Raw genomic sequence first — 25,393 nt, forward strand, 5'->3', positions numbered from 1 at the left:
TATTTGCCCTTCATTTCAGAAGGATAACCTTGCAGGGTAGAGTATTCTTGGCTGGCAATCTTTGTCTTTTAGTATTTTGAATATATCATCCCATTCCTTTCTGGCTTTTAGGGTTTGTGATGAAAAGTCTGATGTTAGTCTGATTGGGGCTCCTGTATAGGTGATTTGACTCTTCTCTCTTGCAGCTTTTAAGATTCTCTCTTTGTCTTTGAGTTTTGCCAATTTGACTATAACATGTCTTGGAGAAGACCTTTCTGGGTTGAATACGTTGAGCTTCCTGGATCTGAAGATCTGTGATTTTTCCTATACCTGGGAAGTTTTCTGCCACTATTTTGTTGAAAATGTTATCAATGTAATCTCTTTTTTCCTCCCCTTCTGAAATTCCCATGACTCTGGTATTTGAGCTCTTAAGGTTGTGTGATATCTCTCTGAGATTTTCTTCAATGCCTTTAATTCTTTTTTTTCTTTGTCTGCATGTGTTTTTTCAAACAGCCCATCTTCAAGTTCAGAGGTTCTCTCTTCAACTTTGACAAGCCTGCTGGTTTAACTCTCCGTTGTGTTTTGTATTTTGCAGAATAAATTCTTCATTCGCAAGTTCTGCTACATTTTTTTCCAGGGCATTGATTTCCTTGTACATTTCTTCTTTCAGGTCCTGTATACTTTTCCTTGTTTCATCATGATGTCTTACTGAGTTTTCTTGTATCTCATTCAGCTTCCTTAGAATTATCACTCAAAATTCCTTGTTAGTCATTTCAAGGGCTTCTTGTTCTATAGGATCTAGAGCTTGAGAGTTATTACCCCTTGGTGGTGTACTTTTTTATTTTTTCGTATTTCTGGTATCTTTTCTTTGATGTTTATTCACTGTGGCAGGGGGTTTCACAGTCCACAAGTTTGACACTATTGTCTGACTAAGATGTTGCTGGGGTTGCCAATTTGGTATGGGTACCTCAGTGACTGCTCATTTGGGCACTAGTGCCTTGCATGTGTGGTTGCTTCGGGTCTTGGACCTCTCCAGGGAGCCACGTCTCTGGTCAGCTTGGACTCGGCCCGGCTGCTGGGTCACGGGCGGTACCTCAGGGTGTGTGGACTCTGCTGAGCTTCCACCTCCCGTGCTGGACGTCTCCTTGTTCCACGCACACTGGGCCAGTCTGCTGGGATGCGTGGAGGCACCGCAGAGTGTGTGGTCTCTGTGGAGCTTCCCCTTCCCCTGCCGGATGTTTTCCTGCTCCGTGTGTGCTGGGCCAAGCATGGGATGGAGCTGGGTGGCAGTGGTGAAGCCTACCTGTTCCTGGATCGCATGGCGGCGGCCGCCCCACAGGGTGTGTGGTCTCTACGGAGCTTCTGCCTCCCCTGCTGGACGTCTCTCTGCTCCGTACGCACTGGGCCAGACTGCTGGATCACGCTGCGGCGGTGTGGTCTCTGCGTAGCTTCTGCCTCCCCTGCTGGATGTCTGCCCGCTCTGCACGCACTGGGCCGGGCTGCTGGATCTTGCGGCAGCGGTGTGGTCCCCATGGAGTTCCCTCTTCCCCTGCCAGACGTCACCCTGCTCCATGCGCACTAGGCTGGGCTGGGAATGGAGCCAGGTGCCTGCGGTGAAGCCTATCTGCTGGATCATGCAGTGGCGGCCCCACAGGGTGTGTGGTTTCTGTGAAGCCTCCGCCTCCTCTGGCGGATGTCTCCCCACTGTGTGTGCACTGGGCCAGGCTGGGAATGGAGCCAGGTGGCGGCAGTGAAGCCTATCTACTGAGTCGCGCGACGGTGGCCCTGCAGGGCATGCGGTCTCCGCGGAGCTTCTGCCTCCTCTGCTGGACGTCTCTGCATTCCGCATGCGCTTTATGTTATGTTTTTATAGTTGTAAATCGGTTGATTTGTGGGAGAGAGTGACGCTAGGGACCATCTATTCTGCCATCTTGACTGGAAGTCTCTCTAGTTGCTGTCCTCATTTTTAGCCGAGTTTCAATTATCTGAAATGTTCTAGACAACTCAGCTTTCAGTTATACCTAATTTAATCAAGGAGACAAAACCTTCTGTTTCAAGAAATGTCGTTTAAAAAGACATTTAATTTCAACAGATGAGGCAGGTAGATTTGTAGCCAAGACTGGCAGACAGTTTTCAAGGCATGTGATTCTTTTATTTTCCTAGAAGTTTTATTCTTTTTTTTCTTTTTGGTTTTGGGTAAAATAGATGAAGAGTTATTAGCTGTTACAGAAAGAAAAATAACGTTTTTTCCCCCTAAAGCAGTGCCTTCAAAGACATAGGTCTAATTATTCCATATTCTTAAGCTATTAGGAATTTCCTGTTTTGTTCAGTTTCTTTTAAAATAGTTGTCATTAAATCAGTAAGTTATGGATGTTGAATAAAGGAGTTTGAGTAGATTTGATGCTCTTACAAGTATTATTAAGAACCTAGCACATAGGAAAGCTTTTTTACTTTGACTTCATTCAAAGTTTTTCATTACCTGAATGCTTAAGATTTATGTTAATGCTGGTCCAATGTCTCCAGGAAGTTTGTATGAGTCTGTGTAAATCTGTCATTTTACATGACCTTAAGATAGAATCCTTTTTAAGGAAAAGATCATTTCAGAGTCTTCCCTCACTGTGCCTTTTTAGGGGCTATGATTATGTTAGGCATACTTTGAGGTCTTCTTTGAGTAACACTGATTGCAGTTATTGGGTAAATGTAATGTTTTAAATTTCTTGGTTGTAACAACCAGTTGCAGGAACTGTATGGAGATTGGACAGCAAAAATATTACCTATTGCTGGTGTGGCTGAAGATGGAACAGGCCATGTGGCAAGTAAAGTGAGTGGCCTCTTGGAGCTGAGAGCAGCCCCAGCTGACTGCTAGCAAGGAATTAAATCCTGCCACAACCAAGCGAGGTCTTGAATTCCAGATGACACAGCAGCCCAGCCAGCACCTTGATTTTTGCTTTGGGAGGCTGAGTGTGGAGAACCCAACCATGCCATGCCTGGCCTTCTTTATGTGTAGATAAAGTTTGAACAGAACTGTGCGCTAATAAATGGGTGTTGTTTTAAGCTACTAATTTGTAGTAATTTGTTATGAAACCTTATAAAGCCAATGCAAGGGAACTCAATGAGACTGGAATATCACAGAGCTAGTGATCCACTTAGGTTTCTCCTCACAACATTTGCTCTTGCACCAGGGTTATAGTGGGTGCCAGTAAATACTAAATTGAATTTTAAAATTCATTTAACTTCTAATTTAGGTGATTTAAATTTCAGAGTTTTATCGTAACATTGAGTGATAAGGAAAAAAATCTTAGGATTTTTCTTTGTTTTTTTATTTTAACCTAGAATAGAAATTGAGAAAAATCATTTTTTTGAAGCTCACTTGTTCTGGATTGGGGTTGGCAATCTATAGCTTGCAAGCCAAATCTGGCCTACCAGCTGTTTTTACAGATAAAATTTTGTTGGAACCCAGCCATGCTCATTAGTTGATGTGTTGTCTGTTACTGCTCTCACACTACAGTGGCAGAGTTGAGTATTTGTGACAGACATGGCATGGCCCACAAAGCTTAAAATATTTACTGTGTGGTCTTTTATAGAAAATTTGTTGACCCCTGTCTAGATGGTGATTTGCTGTCTAGTCATATTCATTTAACCTTTAATGGCTTCCACAGATGGGTACTGATATTTCTTTAAGTCCTGAACATAAGTTATTTTTTAAAAAATGTATCCAGCTGTACCTGATTGCCAGGGTTGTGTAGACTAGTTTTTACCTCTCACTCTACTAAAATGTCAGGAATTGTGTTAAAAGTAATAAAATTCCATAAACCCTATGTGTCTGAGGTCCCTCCAACCATCCCCAAGTTCAGTGATTTGCTAGAAGGAATCATAGGACTCCAGAATAGCTATGCTAATGGCCGTGGATTATCACAGCAAGGGTAGCAAAGGGTAAGGTCCTCTTCCAAGGGAGTTGCGCAGGACACGCTGAGCTCCCGTAGCAGTGAATTGTGGCAACACATGCAAATCATTGTCCACCAGGGACACTCACGTGGTCCTAACAGTTTAGTGTATTTATTCAGGTTCAGTTGTGTAAGTACACAGTGCCTGTGTGACTGGCTATAGTTTCTGAGACTCCAGTCCCCCAGAAGAAAAGCAGGTGTTCATCTTAAATTACATTGCACAGACTATCTAGACAAAGTGGTCCATTCCAAGCACTCAATTCCCAAGTGCTGGTCAAGGTCCAGTTACGAGAACAGGCCCTTTGTGGATGGAGCAACTTAGTCTGCTGAGTTAACACTTTTCTGAACACTCCATAATAAGAATCTCTAGTGGCATATATTTCGGAAACACAAAATGTTCTGCTAGTTATGATTACATCTCAAATGTGTTCTTTTAGTGACTTGATTATGTTTAGTTAGTATTATCTTATTTTCACGTAAGAAATGCCTATAGGACTTCATATATTAAGCCCAGGATAACTTTATAATATCATGTGTCTTTTAAGGTTTCACCAAGGAAAACATTGTTTTGTTTGAATTCACAATTTAAACCAAGTGCCTTCTCAAGAGTGGGGTTTCTGGGACTACCTTTGCCATTTCTAGTTTTTATAAGGACTGAAAGTGTCTGGCACTTTTTTCCATAGTTCATGTTCTTGCATAATATCAAAGAGGAATCATTTTCAGAGATGACTTATCTCCATAATATTGTTTTAGTTCATTGTGGCCAATAAAATTCCCAACAGTATGTTAAACATCATCTTTTAGCTACTGAAATAATGATGAAACATGCATTATGAAACATTATACCTTTTAAAGTCCTTAGTAATAAAGTCCTTGGTATATGACCTTTATTGAACTTCACAGTTACAGAAAAATATATAGAACAAATCTCTTCTTTAGACAGAATTCATTTTGCCTTTCCTCATATTTGTAACTATTAAAGTTAAATATATATACATATATACATACACACACACACACACACACACACGTATTTTCTGTATTCTCTGGCTGCCATTATTCTCCAGACAAGGTCTGGCACAGTGTGTGTAGGATGGTGTGTGGATAGTGGGGATTCCTGAGATTATTCTCTTAACTTGTATGACTCTGGACAAGTACATATAAATCATTGAATCTTCTGTTCTATTTTACCTCATTTGCTTTCTTTTACCTCAGAGTAATTTCATGAGGATTATTTTGATAAAGTTTGATTATTTCAAAGAAGCACGTTCATGTACATATAAGATAAGATGAGATGCTACTTGCCAGGAGTCCTGCCAGGACCTTAGGAGCTAATCTTGGGTCTGGAAGGGAGGCCCTGGGCCTCTGAAATAATTGCTGCTATATTTGCTTCACAGTTGCATGTTTTGGGCTCTTAGTGGCTCGACTTAATTGTGAACAAGTAAGTAGCCAGATGTAAATCTATAAAGAACAGAATTTATATTTTTTCAATCTTTACAGTCCTCCTAATGTCCCACATTGAGCCTTGCTGTTTCCTGGACTCTAAACCCAAGGCAAACAAGACGGGGTTTGTGACTTTGGGAGTCAGTCAGAAATGCTCTTAGGAGCAGATATGGGGCATCCTAGGGTTGGGGTCAGCCAACAGCCTTGTAGATGGAGGGAAGGAAACCATCTGCATGTGCAGAACCGCATGGCCTCAAAGTCCAAAAGAATGGTTTTCCAGAAGAATAGCTGGCTGTCAGCCATCCAGAGAATATCCACCTCTATTCAGCATATGATATTTAGGAAAATAGAAGAAATAATGGAAAACTTCACTTCCAAAGATTTCCATTAAAATGATTAAAATATAAAAGTTTTTAGAAGATTCAGTTCCGTGAGATGTTCGATGAAAATCTAGTTGAATTGTGGTCAAATGAGTTTAGGAGATGAGTTTAGGAAAGACTGTGTATGGCAGACTTAGAGGTCACAATACACTCAAGCATAGTAAAGCCTCCTGAGAAATCTTACTGTGAAGAAATCTTATAATCTTATTCAGCTGAGTTTATTCAAACTGCTGACTGGAGCTCCTTGTCCCCTTGATACTTAACATCACTCTTGTACTCACTTTTCACTGCTTTTGCTTTTGTTTATGGTCTTTGTCCCCTTAGGGCACCCACCTGGCTTCATTCCTCTGAAGGCTTCTACCTACTCAGAGCTTCTCTTTCTTTTTTTTTTTGTCTTTTTTGTGACCGGCCGCACCGCGCTCAGCCAGTGAGCGCACCAGCCATCCCTATATAGGATCCGAACCCACGGAGGGAGCGCTGCTGCGCTCCCAGCGCCGCACTCTCCCGAGTGTGCCACGGGGTCGGCCCAGAGCTTCTCTTTCAATTCCATTTATTGTTCCTTCCTATCCTCCACTGTGTAATATTTTAATTCTTTGCCTTGAGTAAAAAAGAAACATTACCTGGCAAATAACCAGAAGCAACGACTGTCTTGCCTCTGTTCTATTTGCATAAATGAATAGATTTATTCATTCATTAAAACGTGCTGTCATGTTTGTTTCTCCATTTTGATGCCCAGGTTTCGAGTGTAGGTCTGAGTTGGATGACCCCTGAGCCTCTGCCAGACTGAGGGCAGCGTGTGCTGCCCCTGCCTAGGTCTGGCAGAATGTGGCTGTGTCTCACACTGAGCATGTTTTGAAACAGAATGGCCAATCATAAGAAAGTTTGTATCAAAATCCCACAATTGTACACTCTTTTCCTTGGAGAAGGGGATGCTTTCTTTTCTTTGCATCTGTGACTACAGCAGACAAGATGCTCAAAGACTTGGGAGGCCGAGAGCCGTGGTGCTGGTCAGGACCTGTGCTGTGTTTGCTCCTCGCCGTGGGCAGGCTCTGACCTTCTCTACCTTCAACTCCTGCTCAGTGAACTTTGACTGACCCAACAGCTTCCTTCCTTGAGCACCTTAAGGTGTGCCTTTGCCCCGCTGTTTCTCATTTTCTCCTCAGAGCAGGCTCTTGTACATGAAAATGAGGTGGAGTGGTGCTTTTGTAAACCCACGTTAGTGGCGCCTTGATTTCTGTCGTTCTCATTGGGCTACAGTTTGAGGTTGGAAACACATATTTGGTTTGGGGAAAGCAAGCCAAGTGGTTTACAGAGGTGTAATGATGGGTGTAGCTTTTTAAACCTGTTTACGTCAGAGATGATGGTGTTTTTTTTTTTCTTGAGTACGTGAGGAAAACTATAGCTTTTGTTTTACCTCTCACTAGGTGGCTCTTATTTTCATGGATAAAGTTTCAGTCACAAAGCACACTATATAAACAATGAAAATATGTCTCTTATCAGTAGGTTAAGCCGTTCTGTTGTCTGGAATTGTATTGCTTTTAGTGAATTTAATCCCAATACAAAATAAAATTCTATTAGCAGCTGGGAATCTGGCAAACTCCCCGTTTTTGGTTGTTTTGCTGTCCTCTTTCACATAGCCAGAGAACAGCCCACCTTAATTAAGGTGTGTATGTGATGATTCCACTAGAATATGAAGATCACATGAATAAGAACTTCGGTTCCCCCCCACCCCAACTATAGCCATTGTACCCAGAATGATTCCTGATACATAATAGGCACTCAGTTAATTTGTTAAATGAATAAATTCCATTTTAGAATTGGGAGTAGAAATGAAGGCATTTGATAAACAAATTTTTTGTTATATAAGCCACCAATATTCCTTTATTCACCTAAGTTTTAAGAGTCTTGGTTTTGGTGATTTTACTTGCCATGGTATATCTTATGTAGCATTTTTTGTTGTTGCCTCCACTGTCTAGCCTCGTTAAAAACAGTTAGTGGTTTGTATGGGATTTAAAAGTTTCTAAGGAGACAGGCCTTGTAATTCTCTTGTTCTTTCCTTATGGTGGTGCGGACTTCTCATTTATAGTGAGACTTTCAGAAAGGGAGGTTGAACCCAGGAGAAACATGGTAAACTTAGCATAGCACTGCTCAGGGTGATCTCAGAACATCCTACGAGGGCAGGTCTGGGCCTGGTCAGCGCTGGGCAGAATGTGGCGTGGGAGCATGCTTGGTTTGCGAGTCAGGGCACAGCCAGCATCCGCCCCACACAGCATCTGGAGCACAAGGAGGCCTCGTAGAGTAACCCATGCTCACCTTCTTGTGTTGGCTGAGACCAGAGACTTGAGACTTTTGTTTTGCATGAAATATGAATGAAGTGAGCAGTTTTCAGTCTTACAGTTGGTTGTTTTGAGTGATGATTTTAGTTTAGTTCCTTTCCTCCCTTGCTTTGTTCTATCAGCTGGGTAAGTATTTGGCTGCAAAGGTATAATTTAAAAATAAAGAGATGGTCACTTATTAGTGATATGCCTCTGTTGCTCTTAGTGTGACCTTTCTATAAATTTTAGAATTAAAAGCTCTAATTTCTGAATATTAAAGAGCAGTGTTTGATCTGGCTAATTTGTTTTGTTTGTCACCGAGGAATCTTTACCACAGAGGCACTGCATCATCTTGCAATTAGACTCTAATTTCTTCCTGACTGTGTTAGTAGACACAGTTTTCCAACTAGGAGGGCCTTATATGTTTAGACTTTCCTACATGGATTTATATTAAGAGTTATAGGAACTGGGACACTTAAGTTCAAGGGTAGCTCTTCAGATATTCAGGGCAATCATTTACAAGAATCTTTTCTTAATTCATGAAGAAATTTGTAGATAGGATTACAGGAAGTAATATTAGCTTGAAGAGTATCAGATAAATTTCTTAGAGTATTAAGTTGATTTATCGATTTTAAAATTTGAAGTTTATGATCTCTATTTTATTTATTTATTTATTTATTTATTTATTTATTTATTTTCAGATGTATTCCCCAATTCAGTCTGGGCCGCCACAAAGACAGAAAGCACAGGGATTTTTCTTTCGCATCCTAGAGCAAACTATGATCTCTATTTAAAACTTTTCTTTTATTTTTAAAGAAAACTAGTGATATTGTTGAATATCCACCTGTTTAGAAATTGTAGGATTTTTTTTATTATCTGTTTTTCTGGCTAGCTCACATGAGCATATGCATGTGCTTCTAATTTTAACCTTGTTTTACCCCCCATGCTGCCCCCCAATTCTATGCATTACCAAAAAACTGGCAGATTTTAGGGAGAGAAACAATGGGTCTTTTTTCTTATGTTGACTGCACAGTGTTATAGAATATCAAAATAAAGAATCCCCAAGAGGAATGGAAGTCATGGAGTCATTGTGACTCTCAGTGTATAACCTGTGGGAGGCTGTGATGAGACCAGAGTCATAGAAATGCACCTTAACTTTCAGGGAGCCCAGGGGTTAGGACGCTGCTGCCAGTGTGTGCTTGCTGGTACCCACCACAAGGACATCTTACAGGGATTCTTTCTTCTCCAGGGGTCTCTTTGCCAAGCAGCTGCATTTCCAGTTTCCTGCCTGATACTCTGTGTCTCTGTGCTGGCCCTGTGATCATCTGGAACTCCAAATAGTATCTTCTTTCCCCTTTCTTTGCTCCTGAATTTATTCTGTATTTCAATTAGTAGCAGCACTATCCTGGCTCTATGAACTTTGGTCTCTCCTACCTATTATATTACTTGAACTGACTAGCTCTTCCTCTGAGGTATTTTCATTACTACTATTTGGTTACTGAACAGTTTTAGAATAATAATTATTAATATAGTGGACCGGAAGTGAGTTAGCACTTGCTAATGTACTGAATTACTTTTAATACATTAAAATGCTGTGTTAACTTAATTTGCTAGAGCTTTTCATCAGTGGGGTTGGAATGGTAAGTTCGAGTGCACAGACTTTACGACTCACACAGACCGCTGGTATCGAGAAGCCACATTGAATGGGTATGAGTGAATTTGCCCAAATTCATTGTTATTGCAAGAAAATAAAATTAGAACATAGTCCCCACTGCTGGTGGGTCTGTTGGTTTATTTTTATGTAAGAAGGCATGTGTGATCTCTCTTTCTACACACGTGTGCACATACAAACGCATTTGTATTTAGTTATGCTTTAGAAAATTGTCAGTTTTTGTAAGTAAAACTATATGTATTCGTGCTTTTTTATGACTATAATCTGTATATTTTATAATTAATAGGAAGGAGACTTGGGCTTGCCATTTTGACCTTTTGCTTTCTTTTTTTTTTTGTGTGTGTGTGTGTGTGTGTGTGTGTGTGTGTGTGTGTGTGTGTGTGTGGAAAAAATCCAGACATTCCGGAGAGTCTGTTAATCTTTTGTGATGCAGTGTTAGAGTGAACTCCTCAGTATCCCTGAATAACACAAGATAGTATTAGTATAAAATGTTCATGTTTTGATACAAGGAAACTTCAAAAAATTCATGGAAAGTAGAATGAAAAGATACTACGAATCTTTCCATGAACTTTTTGAAGACCTCTCACATACGGTATTTAATTTTCCCAACTTGCTGTTTTGGTAGGGCATTTACTAAACTCTGAATCTGGAGACAGAAATACCTGCACAAAAATAGCAACAGTTTATCAAGTATTCTATTTTTCCATCACTGAATTCTAATGATTACATTGGGATGTATTGGTTTGTTGAATAAATTAGTGAATTAGAATTTAACACTCATTTTTAAACCCCTCTCCTACCCAATAAAGCAACACATCAGTGTTTCTGGTGAAACTACTCTTCAGTCTTTGTTCTTACATAGATCTATAGTTTTTTGTTTGTCGTTGAGGAAAGAGCACAACTTTACTGATACTTCTGATTTTCTAATAACTTTCAAGACACAAAAATAAATCTTCTTTACACAAGTGTTATTATATTATATTTCTGTATTTCTTGTTTTCCTCATTTTGAAATGAGATCAAACATCCCTAGTTACTTAACAGCTTAGAATACTGTCCTCTCCTACCCACTGGCTAGCTTCCTGCCCTTCTCTTTCTTTCTTTTTTTCCTTCTCCCATTTTGTTTTGTTTTGTTTTGTTTTTCTCTTTAGGCATCTGAATGTCTGGATACTCTTAGATAGCTTTTATACTTCCTTATTTTGAATTTACTAAATTTTAAGTATTTTTTAATAAAAAAATTAATACATTCTCATGGAAAAAATTCCAATTAGAACAGTGGTTAACGTGAAAAATAGTCTCAGTACCCAGAAGTAATCGTAATTAAGTTTCTTATGGTAGTCTTCATGAACTGTGCTGTGTATACAAGAGCATTTGTGTGTGTGTTCCTCTGTATTTTCTTTTTGTTGTTTTTTGCACTCATAACATCTTCCTATATATATATATATTGTTTTTAAAATTTTCTGTATCCTTATCAAGACTTACAAATCTACCATGTTCTTTTTAATCGTTCGTAATATTTTCTTGTGTAACTACCATAACCAGCACTCAGTTAATGGATGGTTCTAGTTTTTGTTTTTTGTTTTTTTTAACAAACTGCTGTCATGTGCCACCATGTACATATATATCTGTACAATTGAATTAATATACCCTGTAAGTGGAATTGATAGATGGAAAATATTTACATTGTAAATTTTGACACTTATTGCTGTCCATCCTCTGCTGTGGTCAAATTTACTGCTTCACCCAGTAGCTGGCCAGGGGCAGTTTTCCCACCACGTCATTCCCAGGGAGATAGTATCTTACTGGTCATTTGTATCACGTTTCTTATGAATGCCTGTTTGCATCTTCTGCTCATTTTTCCATTGGGTTGATTCCCTTTTCTTACCGATCCATGGAATTTTCTGTATTTAATGAAGACTGGCTACTGGTTAGTTGTGAAAATCTTTTTCTTTTTTGTCTTCTATTTTTGGTTGTGTTTTTCTGTTGGTTGGTTTTTTTTTTTTTACCAGCTTTTCTTTTTACTATATCTAATTGGGGAAATTTTTGTACGCAAGCTTTAAAATTTTTTTTTTTTTTTTTTTTTTTTTTGTCCTTTTCGTGACCGGCACTCAGCCAGTGAGTGCACCGGCCAGTCCTATATAGGATCCGAACCCGCGGCGGGAGCGTTGCAGCGCTCCCAGCGCCGCACTCTACCAAGTGCGCCACGGGCTCGGCCCAAGCTTTAAAATTTTTATGTAATCATTTCTTCTGTGGACTTTGGGTTTTGTGTCATCATAGAAAAAGCCTTTTTCCAGTTTACGATTATTTAAAAAATGCATCCACATTTTGTTTTGGCTCTTTGTATAAATATTATTCACCTTTTTGATTCTTCGGGAATTTATTTTGGTGTAAATAGTGAGGGAGAGGTTCAGTTTTTTTTCTCTCCAGATAGGTAGCCAGTTGTTCCCAAGCAGGTTTTATTTGCTCACTAATTTGGACTCTTATTTTCATTATTTTTTATACATAATCTTATTTGTGTTTGGGTCTATTTCTGGAATCTCAGTTCTCTTTTATTGGTTTGTCTATTCCTGTGTTGGTTCCAAGCTTTTAATTAGTATATCTTTGCAGTATAATTTTCTATCTGGCAGGAGAGGTTGTCCTCCATTTGTTTTCATTTTTATGATTTTCCTTGCTGAGTAAAACTCAAAGGAAATCCTTTAAATTTAATGGGGTGACTCTACGTGGCATACTATATATATATGCACACATAACTTATGTACAGGTATATCTAATTTTTCGTCAAGCTGAGGCTCATAGTGATTAACTGTTCTTTTGCAGTTCAGTGAGGGTAGCAGCCACATGTAGGCATGGAGAAGCAGAACAGCTTTTTGGAAGCTTGGACTCAGGAGTGGTGGGAAGTGGCTGCCCCTGGCTCCATTACTAGATTGCTGTGGGGACCTGAGCACTGAACTGTCCCTCATGTTTCCTCATTTCTGTAGGACAGCATCTCCCAGCACACTACTGACTTTAGACAAAATGAGTAGCTTTCTAGCATTACTTTTCACTCAGCTGTTGTGAAGAACAAAGGTGTTAGTCCATGCATTAATACTTTAAAGCTGGTAAAGCCCAGCATAAGAACGTGATGATAATGATGTTGCTGTTATTATTGATTTTGTTTTACTTTAGTTGAAGGAAGCCTCATGTTCCAGAATATAAGGAGGAAGTAGAAGAGAATGAGCTTGTGTGAGCTTGCTGCTGTCACCTGGGCCACAGCATGCACCTCTTTCTGCTGGAGTCTGAAGACAGGCCCCTTTGATGAGGGGATATGTCAGATGAAACTCCAAAACATGAGAAGCACTTAGGGGAAGACTGGGGTGGGAATGAGGGAGCATATTCTAGGGCAGGAAGAGATGTAATGTCCACAAGGCAAGGAAAAACATGATGTGGAAACCTGAAAGCAGGTCAGAGGGGCTGCGGAGCCATCAGCAAGGTGGACAGTTAACCCGAGCTGAGGTCCAGAGCCAGCAGGGGCCATGTGAGGCCATGCATACTGTGTTCATGGGTAAGAATGGTATTCTGAGTGTACTGGAAAGTCATTTATACAATCTCAAGGAGGAGAGTGTAATGTCTGGTTTATAGCAAACAGGTTATTTTGAATGTGGTGTGGAGGATGCATCAGGAATGGGAGAGGAGGGGGCGGAAGCAGAGAGACCAATTTGGAGACATTACCATTGTGGTACAGGGTTGTGGGGATGGAGAGAAGTGGGCACATCTGAGTTTAGTGGGCATGTCAGTATTAGAGGTAGAACTTACTGATACACTGATGATCTGAGGATTTCTGACTTGAGCACCAGGATGGAATATGGTGTTATTTACTGACATAGGGGACACTGGGGCAGACAGCTAGTTTTGAAGAATATATTAGGAGTTCAGTTTTGAACTTGTAGAGTTGAATATTTGTGAATATGTGAGTTGAACCATCTGAGAGAAGATGGACAGCTCTGAAATGTAGAGGGGAAATCTGCATGGATATTTATAGTAACTTCTTGTGAGTCTTCCCAGTGCTAACATTTTCCTTCTTCAAACTATCTGTATGCAGTCTCCAGAACAGTCTTCTCAATGTACCTTCTAAGTTTATTCTCCTTGCCTTCTTGGGAATTGTTAAAAACTTTGTTTTCCTCAGGAGGTAACTAAATTCTTAAAATTGGCATCAAGATCCTCCACAACTTGCTTCTCACTCAGTCTGTAGGATTATGCTGCTCGTATTATTGTCTCTTGTTTCCCGTTTCACTTGTTTGGACTTTTCTATATATTATGAATATCTATTATGCTTTCCTGCCTTACGTGCTTTTTTCCCTCATTGTGCATCTCCAACTGTTAAGAATTTTCCAATTTTTTGAGTATAGGTTTTACCTCTTCCAGTATGTCTGCTGGTTTCAGATTAGCCAAAAATAATGGCTCCATTCTTTGTCCATCTGGAGCATTTAATGTTAGTCATGTTTATAGAATCTATTTTATTTCAAGCTGTTTATGGAACTGTGCCTCATTAAATTTTATATCTTTCATAACACCTTACACATGGTGTATACTGAATAAATATTTGTATAAGGGAGCATTTTCTCTCTTTGGAGATATTTATCAGGTACTTAGCTTCTTGGTTTCATGTAAAAGAAACCAAATTCGCTAGTTTAAAAAGAAGAGGAAATTTGTTGGAACAGTGCTGAATATCCTGAGGAATCTATGATAAAGCTGAAGGATGAACTGGCCTCAGGGAAGCCCTGGGAACCTCACCAGCAAGAGCTCATGTACTTTTCATCTAGAGATTTGTCATTAATGTAGTTTAACTTCCACTTTCCAGACTCTGTATCTCTCAGTTCAAAATGTGGAGAAAAAGAATCTCAGTGCTCAGCTTTGGTCAGTGGTTTACCTGAGGCCACTTAGCTCTGACCCCTGAAAGAGGCGTTATAGAAGACACATGGCTTCTGAGATGGGGGATCCCCCCTGTGGCTGCCTGGAGGTGGAAGGCTATCCTTCCATGGATGTGGTGGTTGGTTCTTTGAAAAGAAGTGTCAGAAGTAAATTGCGACACATGTTTACTACATTGATATTGCTAACTTTTAGAAACTGAGTCAATATTGAGCACTTTTTGGTCTTGATAAATTGCAGATGCCTTCAGCCAAAGACAGGTTAGTATGTTGTCATGGAAATAGGATCAGGCGGTTGTCTTTGGTGACTGGTTTCACAGGAACTACTACTTGCTCATATCTTAATCTTGTCATTGTAATATTTAATGACTAATTCAGAAGACTTCTCATTCTGAAGTTTCTTAGATCGGGGGAAAAAGAATCCTGATACTAATAATTTTATTATATTTCAGACATTAACAAGTTATGATAATACTGCATAGTCACGCTTTGCTCTATGAATTTGACCACTGCAGTTATTTTTCTGCTGTAAAAGATCCTTATTTACTTTTCTGTATTATTTCTAAACTGGGTGGTGTAACTGGAGAAAGTAATCTTCTGTGAAAGTTTTAAGAGGGCACCAGTTGATTAGCTTTCCAAATGCAGTAGGAAAAAATAGGGGAAAATATAAGTACTTTAAAAGAAAAAAATTTTTTGGGCCGAGTCCGTGGCGCACTCCGGAGAGTGCCGCACTGGGAGCGCTGCGATGCTCCCGCCGTGGGTTCGGATCCTATATAGGAATGGCCAGTGCACTCACGGGCTGAGTGCCAGTCACGAAAAAAAGACTAAAAAAAAAAAAAAAAAGAATGATAAAAGAAAAAAATTTTTTAGTCTTTATTTTGGTATACCCCAAACTGGGCAGTTTATAAAGAAATGAAGTTTATTTCTTACAGGTCTGGTGGCTGGGAAGTCCAGGATCAAGGGGAGCATACCTGGTGAGGGCCTTCTTTCTGGTGGGGACTCTGCAGAGCCCTGAGTCAGTGTAGGGTATCACATGGTGAGAGAGCTGAGATTGCTAACTTAAGTCTCTCTTCCTCTTCTTATGAAGCCACAAGTTTTACTTCCATGATAAGCCATTAATCCATTAACCCATGAACCCATGAACCCATGAATAGATTAATCCATTCATGAGGACAAAGCCCTCATGTTCCAGTCACCTCCTGAAGGCCCCACCTCTCAATACTGCCACACTGGGGATTAAGTTTCAACATGAGTCTTGGAGGGGACAAATATTCATACCACAGCAGTACTTGAAATTCATCATTTATGCTAAGTAATTTATTTCTATCTTAGTAAAGATGATTTGGTAAAGAATAAAAATTTCCAAGGAACAAAAATTTTACCCAAGTACATTGGGTCAGCATATCACAATAGACAACCTACCAGGAATTACATGTTAAAAAAATCTTTGATTGAAAGAATTTTATTGAGGTAGGATGTCAGGGTTGTGCACTAGGTTCTTCCTCTGTCACTTTTAAATTTGAGTAAGTTTTCTGACTACCTTCTCTCTATCTATGCAGTACATAGTTCCAGGTGATTAAAAAATTCATTGTCTGTCCCAGTGAAAGAGACAAAAAGTGGTATACTCAGACTCTGTAATACCATGTAGCAATGAAAATTAATTATCTACTGCTGCTCTGTTTTTACAAAATAATACTGTACATTTGTGTGAGTGTATGATTTTTAAAAAAGAATAAAAACAGGATGTTACAATGAAATGCCACATGCCAGGGAGAGTTACCTTGGAGGAGAATGGGCACAGAAAGAGAGTTATAGGAAGCTGCACTGCCACACTTCCACTGCACTATGTAAAAAACTCTGAAGGCAAATTTGCCTCATGTTAAGATTTGAGAAAGGGTGATGGGCACATGCACTTGTTATATTTTCTGTACCTTTCTGTGTGAAATATATGTATTAAATAGTCATTCTCTCTAGTTCTTAAAGTACTTCTTGAAGAATTTTTCCTGTTTTGGATGATTAAACTAAGAAATGGGGGAGTGAAGTAACTTGTCCAAGGCCACAAAATAATTAAATAATTGAGCCAAGATCAAAAACAAGTCTTTCTTGTTCTAAAAGTCATGACACTTCTTTCTCATTAATCTGATTCTTCAACTTAGTGATGAAATGTGAGCTTGAACATGTGAACCTGCAGATGCCTTTGAGCTATCTGACTGTTCCCCTCCCCTTCACCCTCCCTGGCACATGCACATTGACGCACATGCCATCCTTTCCAAAAGAACATGTGTTCCTCATAGTCAGGCTTAGGCTAAGACAGCTGGTGTCTGGTGAGCCTGTAGGTCCTGTCTGTGCCCATATGAGGAGAGTTCCTCCACATTCATCTCAGGTTATAGCTTGTGGGGAGTTCTAAAGTATAATATGCTAAAGTGGTGGCTTATAGTTACCTTTTCCTAAAGGTGTTGATTGTCTGCTTAAGACATTATTTGTTGTATTTCAAATCATCGTCCTTTATATAGAAATCCTCTTAGAAATCAAGAAAAAAATCTTTACAGAAAAATAAATATAAAATAAAAAAATTTAAAATTTAAAACCAAAAGGCATGTGTCAATTACTGTAGGAGCGAAAGGAATAGTTAGTATTTACCAGATGCTTATATGTCACGTATTACTCCATCTCCAATTTGAAGATGAGGAAACAAAGGCATAGGGAAGTTAAATAAGTTGCCTAGGTTAGCCCACTGCTAAGGAGCAGGGCCAGGATAAGACAGTGTCAGGGTTAAATGCCACCTTTATTGGTAAAGACTTTCTAGGCTACTCCTGCCCCAAGTGATGTTTCCTTTCCATTCCTACATCTGCTGTATGCACACAGCAATTGGAATTGTCCATAAATTGCTTGTACTTTTATTTATTTTATTTTATTTTATTTATTTTTTGACCTGTTGGGTTATTTATTTCTTAATAAAGTAGGAGCTTCAAAACATGGGAGTGGTTTCATGCAGAGAGAACAGCATGTGCCAAGTCTTGACAAAGAGAGGGCAGGTGTCGGTAGGCTACTGTGCCAAGGACTGAAGAGACAATGGGGAGGAGGGGCAGAGGCCAATGAGAGGGCTCAGATGCCAGAGCTCAGATACCAGGCTCAGATCATGCAGGGCTCAGATGCCAGGCCTAAGAGCTTGAACCGTGTCCTGGGATGGGGAGTGTTTGGAAAGATTTGATGGAATCAGTGGCATGTCCTAGAAAGATCCTCAACAACAATGAGATTCAGTTTCATACCCACTGAATAGGTAAAAATGTAAGAGTTTGACATTACCAAGTCAAGGAAGTGGAGCAATTGGATTCCCATACTCTGCTGGTGGGAATATGAATTGGAATAATCAATTTGGAAAATTCTTTGGCCTTATCTTATAGATGCAAGTGTATGAGGTCCCTTGTCTCAGTAATTCCACTAATAAACTTATGCCCCCAGAGGAACTCTCACACATAGGTGTAGGGACAAGAATACTCGTTGCTGCTCTGTTTATAGTAATAAATGGGAGGGAGCAACTGAAATGTCCACTTTAAGGAAAATGAGCAAACACATTGTGTTATATTCACACAGCAGACCATAATACTGCAGCAAAAAATGAATGAAGCGTATTAGTGCAGGTGAATATCACAGATACACTGAGCAGTGAATGTAAGTGTAGAAAAATGTCTATCATTATGACACTGTTTGTATAAAATGTACAAACATGCAGAAAATTGCTTGTACTTTTAGTTTAGTTTTTATTTTTTTCAGTTTTTAAATTTATTGTAATACAAGGGTACTTCAAAATGTTCATGGAAAGATTTGCATTATCTTTTAATTCCATTTTTCTATGAACTTTTTGAGGTAGCTTCATATACAGTAGTAGCAAGGATGGACATGAAAATTTCTTTAATAATTATAGCAGCTAGGATAGCATGTGGATGGTAAGCATTCAGTGTATTCTTATATATTAACTAGTTCCCATGAAAGAAGTGGTAGCTTAAACCAAAAGTGCCTAAAATTGATGATTATGGACTGATGCCAAGAATTTCCAAAGTACTACCTAAGGTGCTATCATATTACATTGTATCGATCTTACTGCTGTTAAATTCCTCACTGAGGAAATTTGCTTGGATTTCGTGGTTTTCATGATTTTAACTTCAACATTATCATGCCAGTTGTGCATAGGTGAGCAAATATGTATTTTTATGCCATCCTTTCTACTTGTGAAAGAAAATAAATTATGCATATTCAAGTTTCTTAAAAGAATTATCAGGTCTCCTACTTTCAGTTGCTTCTCATTTATCCTTCAAAGCACATTCTTACCAAGGTTCCATGTATTTCTTATATCTTTACAGTCTCTCTTTTGTCAAATCCAAAGCACTTTTCTGTCTCTCCTTACCGAAGACAGCTTAGATGCTGATGATATTCCAAGGTTCCAACCTGGACTTTCTGTTCTTTCTTTTGCATACTTTCCATGGACAGTCTTCTCTAACTCTCATGTCTTTGCATAGTGTTTCTGTTTTTATGATTCCTGAAGCTGTATCTCTGATTCCCAAAGCTGTATCTCTGTCACACATCACTGTCTTAAAACTCCAGACGTGCTGCAAGTTCGTCAGTTTTACCCCAGCTATTCCACAGGCATCACAACACTAACATATCAAAACCCAATTTAGTATTATCAACTCCTCCTCCCTCGTATTTCCTGAGTTCCCTTTCTGGGTCAGTGCACCTCTTCTTGCCTGGCTAGCTTCCGGGGGTCTTCCTGGAATGCACGCTCACATTAATTTCTAACATCTGAGAGTCCTCAAGTGTTGTTGCATCTTTTTCCTTGCTTTCTTTCAAGTCTACCTCTCTCCAGTCCCACTAGCACTTGGATCCACTTTATGTCTTGCTCTGATTATGGAAGAGCCTTCCTTACCTGCTAGTGTGAGTCCCCTCCCTCTCCCACTATATAGTCTGTTCCTCAGAATGTTATTTGGATGATCAATCCACATTAATATCTGGTGTTGTTAGCCCCTGTTTAAAACTGCCAGCAGCTTCCTGCTGCCTCAGAACAAAGCCACATGCCCTGCTGTGGCTGGCAAGACTCTTCTGCAGCCTTGCCTTTTGCTGTTTTCAGAGATTTTCCTGCATGTCCTCTGTTCTCTCTGACCTCATATTCTTGGTCTTCCTATTCCTTCTCTCTGGAAGGTACTTCCTCCCTCTCCGCCTGAGTAACTCACACATAGCGTTCAGCTTCAGGAAGCAGATCTTGGGAAGCAAACCTCTTCTGACACCTCAAGTCTTCTCTTGCCTTTCCTGTTCCTGTGCCCCAGCTGGCTTTGTTTCCTCTTGTAGGTGTTCTCCTAGGACCCTACATAGTACCTCTAGTGCAGTACTTCTACCATAGTGTTTTATAACTGTCGGGTCTGTCCTTCTGCATCCCCATGAAGCAGCATTCGCATGCAAATCCCCAGCACAAGCCGCCTGTGGTTGGTTACTTGTTGACTGATTTCTAGGACAGTGGTTCTTGACTGGGGGTGATTTCATCCCCTAGGGGACATTTGGCAATGTCTGGAGACACTGATTGTCGTGACTTGTAGGGCATGTGCTACTGTCATCTAGTGGGTGGAGGCTGGGGTGCTATTAGACACCCTCCAGTACACAGGACAGCCCCACCATGTTGTCCAGCCCCAAATGGCAGTAGTGCTGAGGGTGAGAGACCCTGCTCTAGGATGAAGTGCAAAACCTTAGGGTGCTAAAGAAAAAATGTCTCTTAACAAAAAGATGAAATTATTTAAATACGGAGTTCTCAAGTAATGTATAAAGATTTTCAGCATTGAAGAGCTTCATTTTCACTCTAAACTGTCCCAGTTCTTTTTGAGGCTTATTTTAAATATTTATTCAGAAGCTGTCTTGTGGAGTAAACATGTGCCCCCAGTGCTTATGAATGGGTTAGCAGGTACCTGCAGTGACTGAGACACAAAGCTGAAGTGGTGAAAAGGATAGTAGAACTAAGCTCTTCATTGACTTTAGAAATCCTGTCATCTAGGGCCGGACTGTGGCTCACTGGGGAGAGTGGTGCTAATAACACCAAGGCCATGGGTTCGGATCCCTGTATAGCGATGGCCGGTTTGGGAGAGCGTGGTGTTGACAACACCAAGTCAAGGGTTAAGATCCCCTTACCAGTCACCTTTAATAAAAAAAAAAAAAAAAAAAAAAAGAAAGATAGAACGAAAGAAAGAACAAAATCTTGTCATCTATTTCTTCTCATTTGCAGCCTGCCTAATAGCAGGGGACTACCCAAACAGTTTTTTTTTGAGGAGGTATGGGGATAGATGGTGTCTTTTTTAAGACTCTTAAAAAGAATTTAAATGTATAATCGTCAGAAAAGGCCTTTTGTTTTATGTAGGTTAGCAAATGATGAAAACTTTAGTACTACCCCCAACACCAGTGCACACATGCACACACACACCCACAAGCAGTAGCCCTCATATACTTGTATCCTCTTCACTGTCTTCAGCCAAACATCTACTACTGTGTCAGGGACACAGTCCACATTGATCTATCAAAATATTTGAGGCTCCCGCATGAGGGACCCCTTACCTACATTATGGATTGACTGGGTACAGAAGACCCATTCAAGTGAGTGTACTAAATGATCTACATTAAGTAAATTCACAATTTAGCGTAGATACTGAATTAAGTGGGGCTGCTAATACATTAGAAAATTAGAATATTGAAGGATGAATTGTTGCTGACTCTAGAACAACATCAGACTGACTTGCAAAACCAAGTAATGGAAAAGTAACGTCCTATCATACTTAGAAGTTTTAGTGTATAGGCAAACACAAAAAAACACCAGAAAGAAGGTTTTGATTCTTCTCTTCAGGGTTGGCTATGTTATGTGAATTTCTGTTTTATAATCCAATTTTCAGAAAACTCATATTTCAAAAGTTCAGAAATTTGAGTAGGAGAAAAAAGAAATGTTTTAGGAAATGTGAGGAAAAAGACACAGTAACTCGTATTCTCAAATAGTCCCTGTTGATACTAGCAATTTCAAACTAGTCTCTGGAAAATATTATACCGGTATTGGAATTGGGCTGGAGAAGTCGTTTTCATCTTTACCAGGGAGACTGCTTTGGTAAACGAAATGGTTTACATCTAAAGAGACAGTTTTTTAATATTTGGTTTATGGCAAATAGAAAATATTATTTAGCTCCACATTAAATTTCAAAATCAAGAAATACTTTTTTTCCAGTAGGTGTTAGATTACAGTGACGGGTCAGTCTTTCAGGTTGGTATTAATTTGTTCAGTTTTGGAACTGCCTATACATGTAGTACATGTGTCTTTTAGTTTGCTGAAGGAAGATTGAAATATCTGTACTGATTTTGGTGGGTTCTCTGAGTTGATGTCTGGCTTACAGTTGGTTTAACCTCTTCTTGTCTTTGTCTTTGTTATTTTTGGATTTCATGTCAAAACAGAGTTTAAGCAACAGATACTGTATTTAAGAAGCTGTTTCAAGGATTATAATTGTAGAGAATAGACTGATAGACATATGTAAATGAGGACATGAATAAAGAATATTTAATTGCATTCCTCTTAATTTTTTCAGCCAAGTTCTACAGAAATTTTGGAGTATTCATCAGATAGTGAAAAAGAAGATCACTCAGAGAATGTCCTGTTCATTGATTCAGAATCCCCTCACAAATACCATGTGGACGTTGGAACAGATGCAAGACAAATTATGGAGACACTCATAGACCCAAGGGTGAAATTGACAGAGGACATCTTGTGTACACCCTGGAAACAGACAGCTAAGTTTCCCAGGACTCCAGAAAATTCAGGAAAGAAGACGAAGCTTTTAAGGTTAAATTATACCTTTTAAAATTCTTTTTTCAGCTTTTCTGTTTTTTTAAGAATCCAAATATCTAAAATGCTAATTTAAAAATACTAGTTTTGGGGATGGAAAATTGGCAGAATATAATTGTAATTCCAAAAAGCCATTATTGAAGTCCTAAGTTCTGGAGCTGATTTATGGAATTGTTCATTCAAGTTGAGCATTCACAGATTCAGTCATGACCAGCTTACATGACTCCTTTCCTTAATGGAGATTTGTCATTTGGTTTATCAAATTTTATTGAGTACCAGTGTTCCAAGTGATGCCTTAGATGTTAGAGACAAGAGAGTCATTGTTCTGTTCTTAAGTAACTTATAGTCTAAAGAAGGAAATAGAAATAATATAGACCATGTCAGGTTACCTTTATGAGTGTGCTGAGAGAGGCTGGCCAGGGCAACACCTCTAAATGCAAAGAAGTATGAGAGCAGAGACTCATGGGCAACAAGCAGCTGGTGTGCCTGTGGAGAGCCACAGTGGAGGAGCACTAGAGTGTCAGTCAGGACTGCGCCATGGGGGGCCAGGCAGGGAGCATGACTGAGCCTGTAGGGAACTGTCCCAAACCTGTGTCACACAAGGTCTCTTTGTTGGTTTGTTTTATGTAAGTATGTATGTATTTGTATTTTATTTATTTTATCATTTACTTGTACATATTTGTGGGGAACAGTGTGTTGTTTCAACACATGCATATACTCCACAGTGAATCACTTAGAGTAGATAGCATAGTTTTTTACCTGTTAGTCCAGCACTTTTTCTACCCCTCCCCCCTCCCCCCCTGGCCTCTGATAACTATTATTCTCTCTACTTCTATGAGTACCGCTTTTTTCTTAGATTCCACATATGAGTGAGATCATGCAGTATTTGTCTTTTTGTGCCTTACTTACTTCACTTAACATGATGGCTTCAGGTTCCATTCATGTGGCTGCAAATGGTAGGGTATCATTTTTTCACAGCCAAATAGAATTCCATTTTGTATATATACCATAATATTTTATCCATTCATCCATTGATGGTCATTTAGATTGATTCCATCTCTTGGCTATTGTGAGCAGTAAATATGGGAGTGCAGTTGTCTTTTTGGCATATTGATTTCATTTCCATTGGGTATATACCCAGTAGTGGGATAGCTGGGTCGTAAGGTATGTGTCTATTTTTAGTTCTCTGAGGAGCCTCCATAATGCTTTCCAAAATGGATGTACCAATTTACATTTCCACCGGCAATGTAGGAGAGTTCTCTTTTCTCCATGTCCTTGCCAGCATTTGTTATTTTCTGTCTTATTGATAATAGCCATTCTAACTGGAGTGAGATGATATCTCAGTGTAGTTCTGATTTGCATTTCCCTGGTAATTAGTGATTTTGAGCATTTTTTCCTGTGCTTATTGGCTGTTTGTATGTATTCTTTTGAAACATGTCTGTTCAGGTCCTTTGCCCATTTTTAAATTGCGTTATTTATTTTTTTGCTGTTAAGTTGTTTGAGTTCCTTATATATTCTGGATATTAGCACCTTGTCTGATGTGTACTTCACAAACACTTTCTCCCATTCTGTAGGTTCTCTCTTCACTTTGTTGGTTGTGTCCCTTGCTGTACAGGAGCTTTTTAGTTTGATGTGCCATTTGTCTATTTTCACAACTCTCCAGAGTTGGATGTCTGTATTTTTAGAATTGTTATATCCTGTTGTCAAATTTATTCCTTTGTCATTATATAATGACCTTCCTTATATTTTTTTACTTTCTTTGGCTTTAATCTATTTTATCTGATATAAGTATAGCTTCTCCTGCTATTTTTTGGTTTCCATTTGCATGAAATATGTTTTTCCATCCCTTTACTTTCAGTTGGTGTGTGTCTTTATAGGTGAAGTGAATTTCTCATAGGTATCATATTGTTGGTTTTTGATTTATAATCCATTCAGCCACTGTGTGTCTTTTAATTGGGACATTTAACCCATTCACATTTAGAGTTATTATTGATATACAGGGACTTGTTACTGACATATTGCTCTTTTTTCTGGTTGTTTTGTAGGTCCTTTTTACCTATTTTATAGTCTTAAACTGTCTTCCTTTGTGGTTAAAATGAGGCTTACAAAAAATATGGTTATAACAGATTATTTTAGACTCATAACAACTTAACTTTTTTATCTAAGAAAAACAAAATACCAAAGCCAACTCTACTCTTGGTGTCATTTCCCCCCACTTTTTGACATTTTGTTGGTTCAAGATACGTCTTTTAATATTGCCTGTCTCTTATACGGGCGTTGTATTTGTTGTTGTCTTGTTACATTTGTCCTGCAGTCTTCATACTTAGGATATAAGTGTTTATTCACCACCCTTACCGTATTGGAGTATTCTGAGGTTGTTTGTGAACTTACTTTACTAATGAGTTATGTACCGTCAAATGTTTTCTTGCTACTCCTTAGCATCATCTTCTTTCAGATGGAAGACTCCCTTTAGCATTTCTTATAAGGCAGGTCTAGTGTTGATGAATTTCCTTAGCTTTTGTTTATCTGGGAAAAACTTTATTTCTCCCTCACATTTGAAGGTTAGTTTTGATGGGTACAGAATTCTTGGCTGACAGTTTTTTTCCTTCAGCACCCTGAATATATCATCACATTCTCTTCTGGCCTGTAGGGTTTCTACTAAGAAATCCATTGAGAGATATATTGGGGCTCTGTTGAATGTTATGTGTTTCTTTTCTCTTGCTGCTTTTTGTATGATTCCTTTGTCTTTTGTTTTTAATAATTTGCTTATGATGTGCCTTGGGGTGTTCTTCTTTGTTCTGAATTTGATTAGTGACCTCAGAGCTTCCTGTACCTGATGCTGTCATCTTTCTCTATATTTGGGAAGTTTTCAGTCATTGTTTTCTCGAATATGCTTTCT

At 39.2% G+C, this 25,393-nt stretch overlaps 1 protein-coding gene and 1 pseudogene across 3 annotated transcripts in view; one reads left to right on the forward strand and one right to left on the reverse strand.

Annotated features, from left to right (window-relative positions):
- SPIDR (scaffold protein involved in DNA repair) overlaps positions 1-25,393 on the forward strand; it is a 409,626-nt gene that overhangs the window by 113,182 nt on the left and 271,051 nt on the right. For all 3 annotated transcript variants that reach the window (XM_063079984.1, XM_063079986.1, XM_063079985.1), the window contains exon 6: positions 22,238-22,491. In XM_063079984.1, the coding sequence (XP_062936054.1) occupies positions 22,238-22,491 (254 nt within the window). The remainder of the gene's footprint in view (positions 1-22,237; positions 22,492-25,393) is intronic.
- Positions 8,761-8,867, reverse strand: LOC134364250 (small nucleolar RNA SNORA31; annotated as a pseudogene).

Source organism: Cynocephalus volans, chromosome 15 (assembly GCF_027409185.1).
Source record: "Cynocephalus volans isolate mCynVol1 chromosome 15, mCynVol1.pri, whole genome shotgun sequence".
NCBI classification, from domain to species: Eukaryota; Metazoa; Chordata; class Mammalia; order Dermoptera; family Cynocephalidae; genus Cynocephalus; species Cynocephalus volans.